Source organism: Panicum virgatum, chromosome 4N (assembly GCF_016808335.1).
Source record: "Panicum virgatum strain AP13 chromosome 4N, P.virgatum_v5, whole genome shotgun sequence".
NCBI lineage: Eukaryota > Viridiplantae > Streptophyta > Magnoliopsida > Poales > Poaceae > Panicum > Panicum virgatum.
In genome coordinates, this window is record NC_053148.1 from 10,683,262 (window position 1) to 10,702,105 (window position 18,844).

At 46.8% G+C, this 18,844-nt stretch overlaps 2 protein-coding genes across 2 annotated transcripts; both read right to left on the reverse strand.

Annotated features, from left to right (window-relative positions):
* Positions 1-78: 78 nt before the first annotated feature.
* On the reverse strand, positions 79-1,805 carry LOC120670862 (probable galacturonosyltransferase-like 9). Its single transcript, XM_039951040.1, has 2 exons — positions 357-1,805; positions 79-317 (listed from the first exon to the last, which is right to left on the reverse strand). The coding sequence occupies exon 1, from the start codon at positions 1,621-1,623 to the stop codon at positions 538-540; it is 1,086 nt and encodes a 361-aa protein (XP_039806974.1). The 5' UTR covers positions 1,624-1,805; the 3' UTR covers positions 79-317; positions 357-537.
* A 10,042-nt stretch (positions 1,806-11,847) lies between these two features.
* On the reverse strand, positions 11,848-15,656 carry LOC120670267 (pyruvate dehydrogenase E1 component subunit alpha-2, mitochondrial-like). The gene is made up of 8 exons (XM_039950356.1): positions 14,827-15,656; positions 14,626-14,705; positions 14,145-14,222; positions 13,174-13,269; positions 13,002-13,073; positions 12,747-12,800; positions 12,587-12,652; positions 11,848-12,250 (listed from the first exon to the last, which is right to left on the reverse strand). Exons 1-8 carry the CDS (start codon positions 15,533-15,535, stop codon positions 12,206-12,208), a joined length of 1,200 nt encoding a protein of 399 aa, XP_039806290.1. The 5' UTR covers positions 15,536-15,656; the 3' UTR covers positions 11,848-12,205.
* Between the last annotated feature and the right edge of the window lie 3,188 nt (positions 15,657-18,844).

Sequence of the window (18,844 nt, forward strand, 5' to 3'; positions counted from 1 at the left end):
GAGAACTATGAGCATTTCAAGAACCACTCAATTAAAGATTATTGCTTGCGTTGTGCTTCACTGAGAATACACAAGGCATTCCACACAATTCAGTTCATCATTTCGTACGAATTAGAGTCAATAAGCCAGGCATGGCATATGAATGAAAGAATGGTCAATAAATAATACAACAAAATTCCAAGTCTTCCCTAATTGTACACCCTCCAATCGAGAGAATTGGGAACCCCAAGGATCACCGGCCGGACCAAAAAGAATCAAAATCCCCCCACATAACCAATCTGAATTCTACCCAAAAGAGCAAGAGCTCCTCCCCCTTTCTATCAACTCATCCCCTATTCTCGTTCGCCTGCTGCTGCCACCGCAGCTCCCTTCACCGCCCTGTACACAGCCCACCATGAGCGGCAGCTAGCTCATAGCGGCGGTGGCAAAAACTGCAGCAAGACAATGGCAATGGAGCACATTGCCATTGCCAAAGAAGCGCTCAATCAGCAAGTAACTGTTGCACGCCTATGCAACTAGCCAACTACACAGCTCCCTCTACCATGAAAACAAGGATGCGGCCAATGCAGGCCCGGACGCCGGCGAGGCGGCGCCGCTGCCGTCGCTGGGGATGTAGAGGTCATACGACTTCCAGGTGTGGTCGAGCGGGCACGGCCTGCCGGCATCGAGGCGGTCCCACGGCTTGCCCTTGCCCGACCAGTGCATGAGGCTGACGGGCCCGTCGTGGAGCGGGCGGCAGCTGCCGTGCACGTTGTCGCCGCCGAGGCCGTGCTGGTTCCAGCGGTGGTCGACGGCCTCGACCTCGCCAGCGAAGACGAGCAAGAACGGGGGCAGCGAACCCAGCTCGTAGATGCGCTTCTCCTTCTGGATCTCCATCCAGCGCTCGATGCGCTGGCGGTAGTTGCCGGCGCGCCAGCGGCGGAGGTCGATGACCATGACGCCGGTGTTGAAGTAGCACGGCGGGCGGCGGCGCCCGGTGAAGACGCGCGCGCCGAGGCCCGGGTCGGACCAGAAGGCCGGCGTGAAGTAGCGGGAGAAGTTGGCGTGGCAGTACTCGGGCGCCGCGACGACGGCGGCGGCGGGCAGGCGCGTCTCCCAGAGCCGCCTGACGTCGTCGGCGGCGAGCACGTCGGAGTCGAGGTATATCGCCCGGGGCACGCAGCGCGGGAGCAGGTCCGCCAGGTGGTTACGCGCGTAGTTGAGCGGCGCCTCGAGCGCGGCGCGCACGGACGCCGAGATGAGCCCCGCCACGGCCTCGGCGCGGAACGGGTAGATCTCGAACCGCAGCGACGGGAACGACGCTGCCACCGCGCGCCGCAGCAGCCCCGGCTCCGGGTCCGCGGCGAGGAAGTGGAAGAAGATGGAGTCCGGGCAGGACGCGTGCTTGAGGAGCGAGTACACCGCCGCCATGGATCCGCGCAGGTAGTGCGCGTCCAGCGTCATGGCGATGTGCACCAGCCCCGGGTCGCACACCCCGGCCGCCGCCGCCGCCGGGCACCCCTCCCCGTTCCGGTACTCCGGCGCCTCCGCGAACCTCGGCAGCGCCCCCGCCGCCGCCGCCCCCGAGACCGCGACGGCCAAGAGGACCGCCACAACACCGGCCCGCATCGCCTCGCCGCCCATGGACGCCGGCGACGAGGGTGCTCCTATGCGCCTCTCCTCGGATTCTCTCCTCTCCCCGCGGCGGGCGGCAGCCTGTGCTGCGCTGTCTCGCAGTAGTGGGGAGGGGAGTGGTCGGTGGGGAGGCGTGTGTAATGTATTGGGGTGGGGAGCCCGGCCGCCGGTAGTAGCTGTTTGCGTGTACAAAACGCGGGTGGCGTTAGCGATAAAGGCCGGGAGTGGGGGAGGGGGCGTCCCGTGCGTGCCTTGGGGAAGCGCGTTAGTTTTTGGTGTGTCATGTGTGGATGGGTTGGCTCCCCAGTTGTGCTGTTTGTTTCCGGTTTTTTTTGTGCCTCTCGGTAGCTGTTGCAGGCTTGTGAGCAAACAACATACATTTGTACCGTTGGAGTAGTACCTTGATGCGTGTTTAGGGGGTGTTTAGTTGGTGAAAAAAATTGGGTTTGGATACTGTAGCACATTTCGTTGTTATTTGATAATTAATGTCTAATTATGAATTAATTAATATTATTAGATTCATTTTGTATAAATCAGTTAAACTGTATAATTAATTATTTTTTCCAACTACATTTAATGTTCCATGCATCTGTTTGAAAGTTTGATTTGATAGCTACTGTTGCAAATAAAATTGAGAACTAAACGGTGCATTATTCTTCTGTCATGATGTGGTAGGATGGTCGTGGGAGAGGAGGTTTGGTCTACCGATTAACTTCAATATTTTCTATTATAAATATTGCACAATTGATCTGGAGTCGACGGATATGGATATGAAAAGATAATATATCTAGTCGCCTGCTTATGCTAGCGCATCCGTCTAGCTTCATTTTATATTTCTAAGCTATACTGAATGTTATCGGTTTTGTGTTTTTGATATCATTATTTTGTCGGAATCCATAAGTTAACTGTTTTTTATTGTCACGGTTGCACTATCTTCCCGTTATAGCATACAACTTACGTTGCTCAAGTAAATATATCAGTTCTTTTTTACGCCATGTGTGACGTGGCTATGCAACTGTGTAGGTACTTTTTATATTTATGTTTATAGCAGTTACATTCGGTTACTATTTAAACTCTCAAAGTATAATATTGATCATGTATTCTCTTCATAATATCATGCATGTGCATTTATTTTTAATAAATGATGCATGTTGTGGGAAAAAAAGTTGTACTACCTCGATTTATATTTATTTTAATATCAAGTGGTTGGATGGTCTTGTAAGGCTGACTTTGTACCATGACTATAATTGTAGGAGATAGTACCACTACTAATTTGTATTCCATGGATATGGTGAGAAAATCAGGGCGCGTTTAGTTCCCCATCCAAAAATTTTTGGATGTCAAATCAGCACTTTGACCGGATGTCGGGAAGACTTTTCGGACACTAATTAAAAAACTAATTTCAAAACTCACTTGGAAACCACGAGACGAATCTTTTGAGGCCTTTGACCGCGTCATTAGCACATGTGGGTTACTGTAGCACTTATGGCTAATCATGCACTAATTAGGCTTAAAAGATTCGTCTCGTCATGTACATCCAAACTGTGTAATTAGTTTTGTTATTTAATTACATTTAGTGCTTCATACATGTGTTTAAAGGGGAGGTGAAAATTTTTGGGTGAAAATTTTTGGGAACTAAACGCGCCCTCAATATAGAGCCATGTACTTGTGCTATTATTATTGTCTATCTTTAGGCTATCCCTAACAACTTTTTGTACCTTTATCCTCGGTACAGTAGTTATGTCGGAATTCGAGGGTCAATTGATCTCGTTGATGATATTAACTTTCAGTTAGTGTCCATTTATTATCTTTTCTTCGAATAGCTTCATCTATAAATGTGGGTGTAGATATGATGTTTAGTCTACATTTGAATTCAATATTTTTGGTTTTACAATTGGTAGCTATCCGATTTCTTTTCATATATAAGTTGTGGTGAACTGTTATAGCTTTTGTGCTCTTGGAATCATCATTATACCGAAATCAAGGGTTAACTATTTCTATTGGCCAAAATTGCACTAACTTCTAATTGGACCCAATATAACTTAAGTCGCAGAACTTAAATATGTTGGTTAGCATGCCTATTTGATTGTGGAGGTACTTTTTACATTATTATTATATTCTGCTCAAAGTAAGATAGATACTTTTAATTTTTTTACATGAAAATGCATGTAAATTTACTATTAACATGTTTTGAGGAAAAGTACTCATACAATTGGGCTACCTTCATTTATATTTATTATAATGCCATGTGGTTGGGTGTGGTCATGGCAAAGACCTTCAATCTATGTCTAACTCCAACACTATGACTACCATTGTTGGAGGTAATACTGCTAATTTATAGTCCATGGATGTGTGTGTGTGTGTGTGTTGAGTACATACATATGCTGAGTCAATCAATATCTAGCATTGTACTCGAGCTAGTATTATTTGTTTGTTGAGTTTCTGTCCTTAGAGCAACTCCAACAGAGACCCTATTTGAGTCCCTACTTTTAAAGTAGGGGCCAAGAGCTCAAAAACTCACTCCAGCAGAGCCCCTACTCGAGTCCCTGTAGTAGGGAGGCACCTAAATTTCTCCTCCCAGCCCCATCTCCCATGGGTCCATAGGGAGGCCCCTACTTGGAGCCCGCGTGCCACCGCCACCACCGCCGCCCCTACTCCTGCACGCCACCGCCCACCGCCGCCGCCCCTTCTCCGCGCGCCACCGCCTACCGCCGCCACCCCAGCTCCTGCGCGCTGCCGTCGCGGGTCGAGCCTGCAGCACCATCCCAGCTCTTCCGCGCCGCCGCCGTCGACTAGGCTCTCCGCGCTGTCCCCGCTCCTCTGCACCGCCGCCACCGGCTGGGCTCGTACATCGTCCCCGCTCCTCTGCGCCGCCGCCGCTGGCTGGGCTCGCCGCATCGTCCCCGCTCCTTGCGCCATAGTGGAGATCTAGCTTTGCCCGCTTCTTTGCGCCGCCGCCGCCGCTTCTTTAAGCCACCGTCGCAGGCCGGCTCGGCGGTGCTCCCCCTGCTCCTCCACGCCGTCGATGCAGGCCTGGCCGGCAGCGCCGCCCTTGCTTCGTCGCAAGAGATATCTGTTGGGGAGAGAGAGACGAAGAGGAGCACAGGGAAGGGGGCGAAAGAAAAAGGTAGAGGATATGGATGAGACTCTGACAGGTGGGTCCTACCTGTCATAGGAGAGTAGGGGCTCAAATGTAGAGACTGTTGCTGGAGTTAAAACTAAAAATTATAGCTCATAAAATTAGGAGGAGCACCTACTCAGAAAAGTAGGGACTAGAAATAGGAGCTATTGCTGAAGATGCTCCTAGGCTATAGACCTATGGTGAATCATTTTAGTCGGTTCTTGTACTTTGCCATGATGTTCTCGATAGTTGATTGTTCTCGTCAGTCATGATGATTGTGCTAACTTTCAATTAACATTCATATTTTTATATCCGTATTGGTGCTTTCTATCTCTAGGCTATGGCAAATAATTTTGCAAGGATGAATGATGATTCCATGAGTGCTCACTATTATGTCCTGCCTTTTCGACACACCCTTCGTATTATATCGGCTAAATTTACAAGTATTAGTGGATTAAAGTGCCTTTTAGGAGGTATGACACACAATTCATGCTATGGAACCCTATAAATAGCTAGGATGGCATGGTCGCATTTTTAGCTGAATGACACAAACAACATTTTTACTGAACCCCGAAACATGGACATTTTATAATTTCATAGAGTATCCGCTTTGCTATTGCAAAATACATGTGTATTTACTCTTAAACACACGCATGTCTAGTGAAATATGTATTTTCTGTTAGTATATTGCATCAATTATACTAGGTAGTATCAACAATGGAGGCGGTGTCAGCACGTGTTGCCATCCTTTAGTTGCTTCCGGTTGTTTTAGAGTCTATGATATTTTTAGTGTTGTTCTTGATCGTTGCACTCCATCAGGGTTTTTCTTTTTCTTTTTTTTAATGTAAAATTCGTTGATCGCGTCCAAAATGGGGCTTGAGAGCAGACGTGATCGGTACGTGCACCTTTTCTGCTTTGCGGCAGTTAAAAATAATGTGCTGGAGCGACTAAACAAACACTTGTCAAAAATACTACTGCCACGGTAACTGGTAGAGTAGATAATACTCTCTCTGGCAAAAATACTACTACCACGATAACACTTGTCAAAAATACTACTGCCACGCTAGCATCCATGGTCATCACTGTCAAGAATGCCTAATACTCTCTCTGTCCCGAAATAAATATAAATCTAGATTTCCGAGAAGCCAAATATTTTTAATTTTGATTAAATTTATACAAAAAATATTAACATTTGTATCTTCGAATCGATGTAGTATAGAAATATATTACATGATTAATCTAAAAATACTTATATTGCAATACATATTAGTACTATTTTATATAAAATATAAATTCGGTCAAAACTGAATTTGTTTGACTTATCAGAAAACGAGATTTACATTCTTAGAAAACAAAGCTACTCTATACTCCAGTCATGGGCTCCTCAGGAACCATGGACTTGAACGCACTAGCCATGAGTGGTAGTACTACCTCCGTCCTAAAATATAAATATTTGTTGACTTCTGCTGATCATATTTGACCATTCGTCTTATTCAAAAAATTTAAAAAAAAATAAAAATAATTAAGATATACTTCAAATATATATGATGCTAAAACATGTCATAACAAAATAAATAATATTTTCTCAAAATTTTTGAATATGACAAATGGTCAAACATAATCAGTAGAAATCAACAAATACTTATATTTTGGGACAAGTAAAGTGCTTCACCGGTCCCTAAACTTGTTCGATTGTGTCATTCTGGTCCCTAAACTCGTAAATCGATCGTTTAGGTCCTCAAATTTATTTGGTTGTGTCATTCCGGTTCCTAAACTTATAAATCATCTGTTTAGATCATCAAACTTGTCCAGTCATGTCATCACAGTCCCTAAATTTAGTTTTGAGTCTCATCTAAGTCCAAACCGGATGATCTAAAACCTCTATATCAAAAAATAATTTGTAACTTTTTCATATTAACTCGAATGAAGACAAACTTATATCAAAATTGTATCTCTCGACGCAATCTACAACTTTGCAGTTGAAAAGTATTTGAATTAAAATTGTTTAGACTCCCAAAATTTAATTTTAAATTTTAAAATCTATAAACTTACAATAATATTTTGCGACCCTAAATAGTTTTAATTCAAAAATATTTCAACTACAAAATTTAAAAAGTTCATATGAAAAGTTTATGAATTATTTTTTAATATATAGATTTTAGATCGCCTTGTTTTAACCTATATGAAACTCAAAATCAAGTTTAGGGACCGAAATAATATGATTGAACAAATTTGAGGACGTAAACATTTGATTTTCTAGTTTAGAGGCCGGAATGACACAGTGGAATAAATTTATGGACCGAGAATAGTTGATTTGTAAGTTTAGAGAACGGAACGACACATCGACTAAGTTTAGGGACTGATGATATGGAGTTTACTCTTTTGGACGGAGGGAGTACAAGAAAATTTCACACGGATTCTGCAGAAGACCGCTGGTTACTCGTACCAGGATCCGGAGGGAATACGTGTACTCGGATCTGGGACACGGAGGCTCTCTCGTGGCTCTGCAGGGAAGATCACGCGACGCGAGCTTGGCTGGGGACCTGCGTGTGTTCACGCGAGTGGTTGATCCGGGTGCCCGGCAACTTTTGCAGGCGGCCGCAGCCCGCAGCAGGGAAACAGCTGTCGGTGTGAAAAGGCACGGGCCGGATCTGGCCTCCGGAATCCGATGACTCCGGGCCGCGGGCCGCCGCGTCCCGTTCTGCGCCGCGTGCGCGCGTGCTGGGCGTGTACGGCCTAGAGTACGCCGGGGGGGGGGGGGGGGGGGGGGGTGAGGGATGGCAAATGGTATGGCAGGCGGAAAGATGGGGGATGACCGGAAGACGGAGCCGCTCTGGATTAGCCATCGATGGGAGGATCAGTAGATAGGTGAGCTGCTATTATTATTATTATTATTATTATTATTATTATTATTATTATTATTATTATTATTATTATTATTATTATTATTATTATTATTATTATTATTATTATTATTATTATTATTAAGACCACCACTCGAATCTGTGACCTCTCGGTTCACAGGGGACAAGCACTACCACTTTAATCTTGTTCTGCTCAAACAGCCTCCAATCAGCCAATAATATTTTTCTCTTACACTACTCCACCAGCAGACTGAAACACCAACACAACTGAAAAATAGGCATCTTCCGAAAGATTCTCGAGTGGTGTTCCGTCCCAGTGTGCCGTCACGAGCGGCTTGGTGTTGATGTCATGATGGTGTGTGTGTTCGTCTAGCAAAATGTGCTGACGCGACACCGACGAGCTGGGAAACTGGTCCAGCCGGCGGTCCCATCCGGAAGTGTCAAGTGTGAGACGGCTGGCTAGATTCCCCGAAAGAACACGGAATTTTTCTTTTTTCTGAGGGAAGAGAAGCAGGGAGGGTGGCTGGCCCCGTTTAGTTCCCAAAAATTTTCACTTAAAAATTTTCACCTCCCTTTTAAACACATATATAAAGCACTAAATGTAATTAAATAACAAAACTAATTACACAGTTTGGATGTACACGACGAGACGAATCTTTTAAGCCTAATTAGTGCATGATTAGCCATAAGTGCTACAGTAACTCACATGTGCTAATGTCGCGGTCAAAGGGCTTAAAAGATTCGTCTCGCGGTTTCCAAGTGAGTTCTGAAATTAGTTTTTTAATTAGTGTCCGAAAAACCTTCCCGATATCTGATCAAACATTGACAAGACATCCAAAATTTTTTTCTTTTGAGAACTAAACGCACCCCAATCGCCTGCGGAGCGCCGCCTCTCGCCTGCTGAGCCGAGAGCGTACACACGGACATGAGCACAGGCCAGCAGCTGGGCCCTCATCCCGAGCTGCAAAACATAGGCCCTAGTTCGAAAAAATTTTACACAATATCCATCTCATCGAATCTTTGAACACATGCATGAAATATTAAATGAAGTTGAAAAAATAACTAATTACACAGTCTAACTGATTAGCACGAGCTAAATCTTTTAAGCCTAATTAATCCATAATTGAATATTATTTGTCAAGTAACAACGAAATGTGCTACAGTACCAAAACCCAAACTTTTTCACCAACTAAACACACTCTATGCTAGGTGCAAATTATCATATTGCTCCTTGTCTTTTGTAAGGACAATCTAGATATTGGCTTATCTTTTGTAAAAAAATTTTCAGACTCTTTTTTTTTGTGGTTGTTAAGTGAAAGTTGTATTTTTTGTGTGACAAATTTTGAATCATATAATTACATTTATTTTGAGACGGAGAGAGTACTCGAAATTATATACAATTAAAATATACAATTATATCCCAGTTTCTTAAAAAATGCAATTATATACTCGAAATTTCGACGTGTCAGCTGCCTGCACACGACTGGAATCGACATCCTTTTATGATTGGGCGGCGTCTTGTTAAAACCGATTGTTAGTGCTAAGCTTGTCTAGATCACAAAGGGCACCATTTTTTAGCCACTATGAAGTCGAGTCACCTTTGTCCCTTTTGAATTTGGACGGTTTCCTTAGTGAAAACCAAGTGAACGGCTGAGAATATAGCAAGCACTCATGTTTCCTGCTATAACCAAGTGCTGATGCCGAGCAACTCAATTAGATGGTTAACAATGAAAACATTATTTGCCAATGAAACGCAGGGCGAACCATAAAATTGGCAACTCTGGTCTAACGTTTGACTTGATTCCGCAACTTTGAGTATGGCGTATGTTTTCCGATCATGATACAGACGGTAGTGCTCACACAAATATATGCATACTTATGAATGCCGAATTCTCCGTGAGACATATAAATTTAGTAACGAGTAAATTACACTTCAAATCGCTAAACTTATTCCGCGATTTCACATAGGTCCCTAAATTCTCAAATCATGCCACACAAGCTCTCAGCGCCGACGTGGCATGACACGTGACGCCTCATTAGCAAACATATGCAAAGAAGCTCTCGTATTGGCATAGGGTATTATAGGGAGGGAGTGACCAACCAAACAGAGCACTACCTTTACTTGTGTTGCGGGCGGCACGTCCGGGTGTAGTCACAGTGCAGGTATAGCGCAATAATCCCATCAAATTTTTGGGAAAAGGTGGTATCCCCCCAACAATAATCCTAGGTGTTCGGGTAATTCGGGTTGGGTAATTCGAGGAATGCAAAATTCGGGTATATAAAAACGCTACCCAAAATTGACCCAAAAATGGAATACCCGAAATTTTGGGTGGAAATTTTGGGTTCGGGTTCTGGTTCGTGTTTTCCCGAAATACCCGATCAGCTGTCAAATCTTTGTCTCTCCCATTAAGCAACAAGTAAAAAAAAAGGATAAAATACAAAAATAAGATCAACACATCACTATTATTGCACAAATCAAACAGACAAGCAATCAACAAATCAAACAAATAAATTTCTCATTTTGGGGTCAAGTAAGTGAATTATGCCATGATCTATTGTGTTTGCAATAAAGTTCGGGTAATTCGGTACGGGAGTTAAAACCCGAACTACCTGAATTTTCTTAACGTCGTACCTGAGATAGTGATTGGGTATCTCGGGTTCAAAAATTTGGGATCAGATTCGGATTTTTCAAGTTCGGGGTTCGGATTCGGGAAATCATGGCTACCCCTGCCAACAACACGAATGATATCTCTTGCACGAGTAGTGAGCCCGAAGCCCTCCTGTCAGCAGCCGTAACGACAGAGGCTTCATTGTCCAAGTATTGACCGCTACTAGTAGATTCCTTCCTCCAGAATTCCAACAACAAGGATAACCAAATCAGGTTCCATTCCGTTCTCTGAAGAAAAGAAGCATCCTTCGAGTCGTGGTTGGCTTGCGATCGGGGGAAAGCCCTGTCCCTTTCGCGGAAAGCGGTCGTCCTCAGATGCGTCTTCTAGAGCGTTCGTCCTGGAACGCCACAGCAGCCCGCCGGTGGAAGCGAAAGCGAACTCGGCGTCGGCGGGCAGGCAGGGACGCCCCGGTGGGGAACGGTGTCGTGTGTCGCGAGCGCGCAGCGGCGCAGGCGTCCCCCTCTCGCTTCGTTTTGCCGGTAGCGTTCCTTCCGCCTCCCGCTGGTGAAATCTGGTCCCGCGAGTCTTGGCGGCCGTCGCGACGAAGGGTCGCCGCCGCCCACGGGTTCGTGACCCGGCCGGTGACTGGTGTCCATGGCTGGGGGCCGTACGTACGTGTTCCTTTTGATCCATGGTCCGTAGAGAACCGGTCGTGTCCTTCCTCTGGCGGTCTGGCTCGGCGTCCGTCTTGGACCCGGGCAAAGCCAAGGGATCCGATCGCTCGCTGTTCCGTCCGGGCCGCTCCGGAGACCGGAGCACGCACAGGTGACAGGTCTCGCTCTCGCACCCGCGCCCCGGCCTCTCGTCGCCCGCACGGGACGGACTCCCAGTCCCGGCTGAAGGAAACCACCGGCCGGGCGGGTGCGCGGGCCGGGCCGACACGCGCGCGCACGGTGGGCGGGCGCGTCGACGTCCGGCGGTTACGGGCGGCCGGCGCGCCACCGGCTTGTCCGGCTGTCCATGAGCTGTGCAGCCTGACAGCGACGTCGCGGGCATGCTCTCCCTAGGGGCTAGGGACACTGGCCCACTGCTGAGGGACAGTTAATGCGCGACCTTCCCGTCTCATCGCGCCTGGAGGCCTTTCTAGGGCTTCGGCCGGGTCTGAACCGCCGCGGCGACGGATGCTGCTCTGCTCGCCCAACGGCTACTTCTTTGTGCTCATCTTCATCTTTGTCCTGCTCGTCGTCGGTCAGGTCTTGGCGACGCTGTGAGCTGGCCCGTGGGTGCCCAGATGGTAGCCACATGAGCTGCCCGTACGCTGATCTCAACTTCGTGTCTTCTTCTGCCCTCCATTATTCCGTTGAGATCAGCGTACGAGCTCGACGGCACGGCGAACGGGGATATGAAGATGGTTGCCCTTCATGTTGGGCCTGAATGTAAGATGCGCGCGGATCAAGCCCAGCCCAGTGAGGACCACGGCCCGGCTCGAATGCGCGTTGGACCTAGTAATCGGAGTTCATCACGACACACCGAGTGGCCCATTTCATCTCGCCTTCCCTCATTGAGCGTCCCGTTTCCATACACGACTCTAGAGTCCCCCCCCCAACTGTCGGGACCCTTTATCAGAAAGAACGAATCATAAACAAGGTTTCCCTCATTGAACATAATAGTAATTCATTTAGGGAGAAGATGTTACATACATCTGCATCACACGCGACAAGGTTTCAGCTGCACATTGTCACGACTCAACGGCCAGAGCAAATCATAAACAAGGATCCAAAAGGGAAGGGCCACTGAGGCGTGATGCAGAAACAGAATATCCATCAGTTGTTTGCCTATGCATCTCTTCACACACACAAAAGCTTATTTCGTAGCAGAAAAAAACAACGCACAGCAGGATCCCTTCGTCTGTACTTGCAATCGCTAGTAGTGTAGCTATCCTCGGTACGCACCATATATGTTCATGCATATTAATGAAACTGTCCTTCTTTGCCAGCCTACGGAAGAACGGTCCTCACCACCTTCCTGTCTACCCCAAAGGACTGCATCACGGAAAAGATCATCGGTTAGCATAGAACATCCGGTTCAGAGTGTTATGCCACTTTCAAACTAACCAACCTACAGCAAGAGCAAGCAGGTACGGTTTGCACTTTGCTACTTCTCCATATGACCATATCAACAGTTGCTACTTGTTCATCTGGGCCCACTCCAATTCAGTAATTCCGGGGCCAATTCAGAGAAGCATGCAACAGGTTTTGAATAGAGGTGTAATTTATGTTAAGACACAGTTCTGGGCCCATGGGAATTTGCAGGCAGGGAAAAGAAATCTACATAAGCGTCTACAATCCGGAATGAATTAGCCCTTAACACCTGCTTACCTCCAAACCGCAGTCGTTGACATAAACGTTTGTGAAGAGCTCAGATGGATCGGGCATTGGACTCTCCTGCACATATAAATTCCCATGAACTCATAAGCAGAATTAGTTTGAACAAATAAAGGATGTGTAGGCATTGAACATGTTTAGCTGAGACTCGGACCTTTGCTTTAGCAATGGCTGCGTCAACTTGCTTCCTTATCTCCTTTTCCATGTCCTAATAGAAAAATATGTAGTCTTAATGAATTTCATACACAATTCGAATTGTCTTCTATCGGCCAAGTAAAGTATGTTCAAAGCCATGTGCTTTTGTGATACATTTCTTTTCTATGTCCACTAAGAAAACATTTTGTGATGGTTTGTAGTCTTTTTTTTTCGAAAACATGATGGTTGGTAGTCTTAACAAACCAAATAATACCTTTAGCTCTTGGGCTGTTGCGAAATCATGGGCCAATATGAGCTTCCTAACCCTTTCGATTGGATCACGCTCCTGTTGTATCATGAGTTCATAACACAAATAAATCATTCGGAATGTCTGCCCTTCGAGGAACAGATTTTTTTTCAAGTGGTGAGACAATTGCCATCCTAACCTGTCTTATCCCTGCAATCTCATCCCTGGTGCGGTAGGTGCTACCAGGATCTGACATAGAGTGCCCATGGTATCTATAGGTGTCCATCTCAAGAATCTAAAAATAAGGAATGAATAGAAATAGGTAACCAAGTAACCAACAGCTTTAATGAAAAATATTATAAAATAGATGTCAATGAGCCTGATAGCACATTCGAAATCAGAACCAATTAATAATCGACCATATATTTCCAAATCATGTCCACTCAAGAAAAATAACAGGGACCTAAAAAGGACAACACCTGCAGCTTTCTACAAGACAGAACCAAAAAATTCTGACAAAACATGCTTCTAGGAGTAAGTACTAACAACAAAATCTGCAACGAATATCATCCAACACAAATGTGGCATGCTAGATTTGCTTGTTGAATAGAACATGATGATAAACACATGTTTAAAACAAAAGCAAACCTGCATTGGATAACATATGCCAGCAAAGAAAACCTCATCAACAAGAATTGTACTCAAGATAACAGTGTAAAAGCACAGCAACCTGACATTCAGTTGAAATGTTGCCGCAGAACACTGAAGTTGGTCTCAAAAGGGAAAAGAACTGAAGTTGAATTCAAGTAGAATTCTAGGGTGCTTCTGATTGCGAACATAATATCTACACATTTGACTAGTAAGATTGCATTTAATCTAAAAAAAAGTTTGTGTTCTACGTAGAAAACAGAGGGGCAAACAATGGTCAAGCTAGTAGACAGGAGGATGTGTGGTATCTGCCCACAGCATAATTAAGCTTTCCAGCATTTTCTCCTTTCCTTTCAGTGTATGTATCCAGTATCCTATATGCAGTATCATGACCAGTAATGAAAGTATGAAACGCTAGTAATGTATTCCAGAGGTCCAGCCTAACCCCGTACGTGATGAATTATATGCTCCAACATATGCATCCATATGAGAAAAAATCAGAGTTATTTCTGAAATACTTACAATTGGTCCATTTTCAAGGACATGATCTTTGGCAAATTTGCAAGCTTGCTTCACAGCAAGAACATCCATTCCATCGACCTGCACCAAACACAAGCTACCATCTCAGTGCCAAGCTTTAACTCAATTGCAGACATGGTGACCAAAATCAACCTCCCAGTTTGCAGACTTTGCTGAACCAAGGAATTCGAAATGAAGATCAATCTCAACAGTACGTGCGTAATGTAAACAATCAAGCCTCAGAAGGTTCAAAAAATCATAGTGCTGCTAGTCCTTAAAATTATCACGAGTTTCATCTACAATTTATGAGATCAGATCAAACCCAACAGTATCAGTGTATCACAGCCAAATAATTGAACACTGCACACCACGCAACAAAATTTGCATTTACAAACCCAATCTATAGTGTCCAGTTCACTTGCAAATTGCTATGCACAATTGCCCATCAACTCTGCACTAAACCAAGCCGACAAAGAGTTTTTACCTTTAATCCAGGCACATAGTCCCCGCGCTTGTAGTAAGCAGGGCTCTTGGACGCCCTCCACTCTGCAGTCCCCATCCCATCTGCACAAATCAGGTACTGACCAAAATCAATCCAATTTCAACTTCCGAGTCACACCGACGAACCGTATGATTGCAGCACGAGCACAACCACACTTGGTAACATTAACAGAAGTCAACTCACAGTGGTTGTTCTCGCAGACCAATATGACAGGCAGCTTCCAGAGCGCGGCCATGTTGAGCGCTTCGAAGAGCTGGCCCTGGTTGGCGGCGCCGTCGCCGTAGAGGTCGAAGGTGACGGTGCCCTCCTTCCTGTACTTCTGCGCGAAGGCGATGCCGCACCCGAGCGGCACCTGCGCGCCGACGATGCCGTGCCCGCCGAAGAAGTTGGCGTCCCGCTTGTAGAAGTGCATGGATCCCCCCTTGCCCCTGGAGCAGCCGTCCCGGCGGCCCATGAGCTCGGCGAAGGCGGCGACGAGGTCCCCGCCGCGCGCGAGGTAGGCGCAGTGGTCGCGGTAGGCGGTGATGATGGCGTCGGCGCGGGTGATGGCGGCCTCCATGCCGACGGCGACGGCCTCCTGCCCGTCGTAGAGGTGGCAGAAGCCGCGGATGAGCTTGGCCTTGTAGAGCGAGTCCGCCGAGATCTCGGCGCGGCGCATGAGGGCCATGTCGCGGAAGAAGGAGAGGAGCTCGCGCGCGGAGGTGGTGGCGGAGCGCGAGGGAGGGTCCACGATGTGGGACATGAAGGGCACCGAGGTCTCCACGGTGATCGCATCCGTTGAGTCCGACACCCCGCGCGCGAGCAGCGGCAGCGGCCGCGGCCGCGGCGCCACGCGCGGGCTGGCGGCCGTGGTGGGGGTGGGTGTGAGGCGGCGGAGGATGGCCGCGGCCATGGCGTGCGGGGGTTGTGGGGACGGGTGCACGCAGGAAGCAGAGCAGAGCTGAGAGCAGAAGGTTAGGGAGCGTCTGCGGGCGGGGACCCGGGCGGTGCTCGGCGGAGTGGCGGGGGGGCGGGTGCGTGTGGGAGACGCGGCGCGGACGCGTGGTGCTCGGTTTAGCTCGGCGCGCGGGCGCGTCGTGGCGCCGCGCCACGAACGGGAGGACAGCGCGTGCCGCGTCGACGCGATGCGGCTTCTCCGGACCTTGGGGAGCGTGACCTCACTGTCACACCCGGTTTTAAGGAAAAAACCGAATGCATAACTATATGTATGTTAGGATCAAGTTTCATATATATAGAGACATCATAAGTAAATAATCAGCAACAATATCACGAAAAAGAGAAACTAAAACAATTAAAAGACTATCAGAGTTATACAACTTATCCTGGAAACGGAGACTCCAAACTTCACAGGCAATCGACTGGGGGTTGCGTACGCCTAGAACTCAGCATCATCTTCAAAAGACTTCACAACAACTTTTTCTTCTGAGCAGCAGTAAGTAAGGGTGAGTACACTTATGGTTGGTACTCAGTAAGGCCACAAGAAATAACCAGAAAATGATTTAAATCCATCTTTAAGTTTATTAATCATGTGAGGGTCCAAGCCGCTCTTGACCGTGAGCACGGCTAACCGGTTAGTTTTAACTCTGCAGAGGTTGTACACTTTCACCACAATTCGCGTAAAAGTTCCGAAGAACTTTGAACCCAACCACGCAATGTGCTAGCTAGGCACAATACCACACTTCCGAGGTGTGATTGCATAGGGACGCTACGAGGCCTTTACAAAGAATCCCTATATGTATGTGTTGGTCCCTGCCGTGCGGTCCCTCAGAAGACACAGCTTCCTTCACCCGCTCCACAACACAAACTCATAACCACCAAGCGGAACAACCCCAACACAACATATAGTTCATCTAATTACTTAGCCAAGACCAGAGCCCATTAGTATTGTGGTTGTACGGTTTTCTTGGGTGGTTCTCCATGTTCCAATTAAATCATAGTACTCTTGTAAATAAAGCATAAATAGAAAGATGGTTAGGGTCACTTGCCTTTCTCCAACGAAAAGCTACTCTTACTGCTCTTCAGCTTTTGCTCACTTGGAACTCTTGATCTTCAACTTCGAACAACGATCCTTCTACTCGGAACATTCATCGGGCAAACATACAAAGCAACAAACAAAAGATACATCTAAGAACATTACACCATAACAAAAGAAAGGCTTTAAAAGAACGCACTAAAGAATAGGGCTCGCTGCTACGGTTACAAGGGCGCAAGAAACACGGAAAACGGAACTAAAACGACGATTCTATGAGATAAACAATGCTTCAGGGATCTAGTCGCGATTAACTAAAGGGTTAAGGTCTAACAGAAAAGATTTGTAAGACACAACAAAGTGTGCTCACAGAGGATAAAAAGGTTATAAAGCTATTGCACACGTCACAAGAATCACGTGAGCGCAAGGATCGCTGAAAACAGAGTTAAAACGAAGAAGTTATAGCCAAAACAGGGTTCTAGGGGCTCATTTGTAAAGAAACAGAGCTTCCAGGGGCTAGATCTGAAGAAACCAGGGACCTAAACATAATTAAACCTAAACTTCAGGGGCTAACATGCAAAAACTCGAGCTCTGGTCGGCGGGTTCAAATTTATAAAAGCATAGGGGCTAAAACAGAAATAAAAAGGACTTAAACAGAATTATTTTTGAACAGAGCAGGACGGCGGGTTGAATTTGAGAAAACCGAGGGGTCTTTTTGCAAAACGTCTAGGGTTGACCGGTATCCAGGACATTGACTCAGTTTTGGATCTAATCTCGCCCGTCGATTTTAGATCGGACGGCCTGGGTACAAAAGAGGTGATGGTGGCGGCGCCGACGACGGCTGGCGGCGGCGAGCGGCGGCGAGCTCGCCGGAGTTCACCGAAACGGTGACTCAGGGCTCGATTTCAACTCGGGTTTGGGTCAGGAGCGAGCTAGGACCACGCGGAACGCGTCTAGGGGATCGTTTGGTCGAGTGGGAGGCCGGACAGGGGCTTGCGACGGCGAGAGGCGGAGCGGCGATGACGACGGGCGATTGCCGTGGCAAGGAGACGCAAGATAGAGGAAACAAAGGAGGCATGGCGTCGCTCACCCTGCGGCAGAGCTCCGGTTATGCGCGGGCGTCGAGGGGAGGCTACGGAGAAGTGGGTCGACGATGGCCCGAGCTCGTGTGGAGCTCCAATGGCGGCGGCGGTTTCGGGGTTAGGGTTTGTGCGAGAGGGCGGCTGCGGCTCGAAGAGGGTCTAGAGGGGGTCCAAGGGGGCGGTGCGGGGCTATAAATAGGGGCGGCCACGAGTCTTGGCGTGCGCGCCAAGGGAGGCGCGGGCGGCGCGTGTGCCGGCCGGACTCTGCTCGAGTCCGAGCCCGGCTCGAGGTCGGGGACGGCCCCGACAGGTGGAGCCCACCTATCGGCGGCAGAGAAGAGGGAGGCGCGAACTGGGCTGGAAAAAGGAGTTTGGGCCGGGTTTTGGCCGGGACAAGAAACGGGCTGCGGTTTGGGCTGCGGGGAAAGGAAAGGAAAAAGGAGAGGAGGGGGATTGGGCCGGCTGGGCTGAAAAGAGATGGGGAGAGGGAGAAATGTTTTGCATTTTTTTTTGAAATAGATTCAAACCTATTCAATTCAAATTTAAATTCTGGAGAATTCAAATTTGAGTTGAACAACAAGCAATGGAATAATGCATTGCGACATGAATGCAACACAAATAAAACAACCTCAATTAATTTGGAAAACAACCAATATTTATTTTCTCTTACACTAAATTCTCTGTGAAGAAAACAAATGTTAGGAAAATTTTAAAATTATGAGAAAATTATTGTTTTGTTTTTAATTTTAATCACATCCTGAAATCCAAAAATTTCAGGGTGTGACACTCACTTCCCGTTCCAGCAGAAAAACGGCAACTAGACGCGGGCTGTGTTTAGTTCCCCACTCTTCCAAACTTTTCAAATTTTTCATCACATCGAAACATTAAATGTAGCAAATGATTTATGCATGGAGTACTAAATATAAGTAAATAAAAAAACTAATTGTATAGTTTTGATGTATGTTGTGAAACGAATCTTTTGAGCATAATTAGCCTATAATAAGACAATTTTTACCATATACAAACAAAAAGTACTGCGCAAACACTTTTCGTATATTTTTTGCAACTAAACACAGCCGCGATCACCTGTCCTGGGGTTAGAGCAAACCAGCCAAATTTTCTTTTGGGTACAGCTGTAGTATCTGTTTAT

Excerpts from the sequence above, each read along its gene's own strand:
- LOC120670862 (XM_039951040.1), bottom strand. The coding sequence starts at position 1,623 with ATGGGCGGCGAGGCGATGCGGGCCGGTGTTGTGGCGGTCCTCTTGGCC.
- LOC120670267 (XM_039950356.1), bottom strand. The coding sequence starts at position 15,535 with ATGGCCGCGGCCATCCTCCGCCGCCTCACACCCACCCCCACCACGGCC. Across the intron at positions 13,074-13,173 it reads AGATTGCAGGGATAAGACAG|GAGCGTGATCCAATCGAAAG; the intron begins GTTAGGATGGCA and ends ATGATACAACAG. Across the intron at positions 12,801-13,001 it reads CAACAGCCCAAGAGCTAAAG|GACATGGAAAAGGAGATAAG; the intron begins GTATTATTTGGT and ends TTTTTCTATTAG.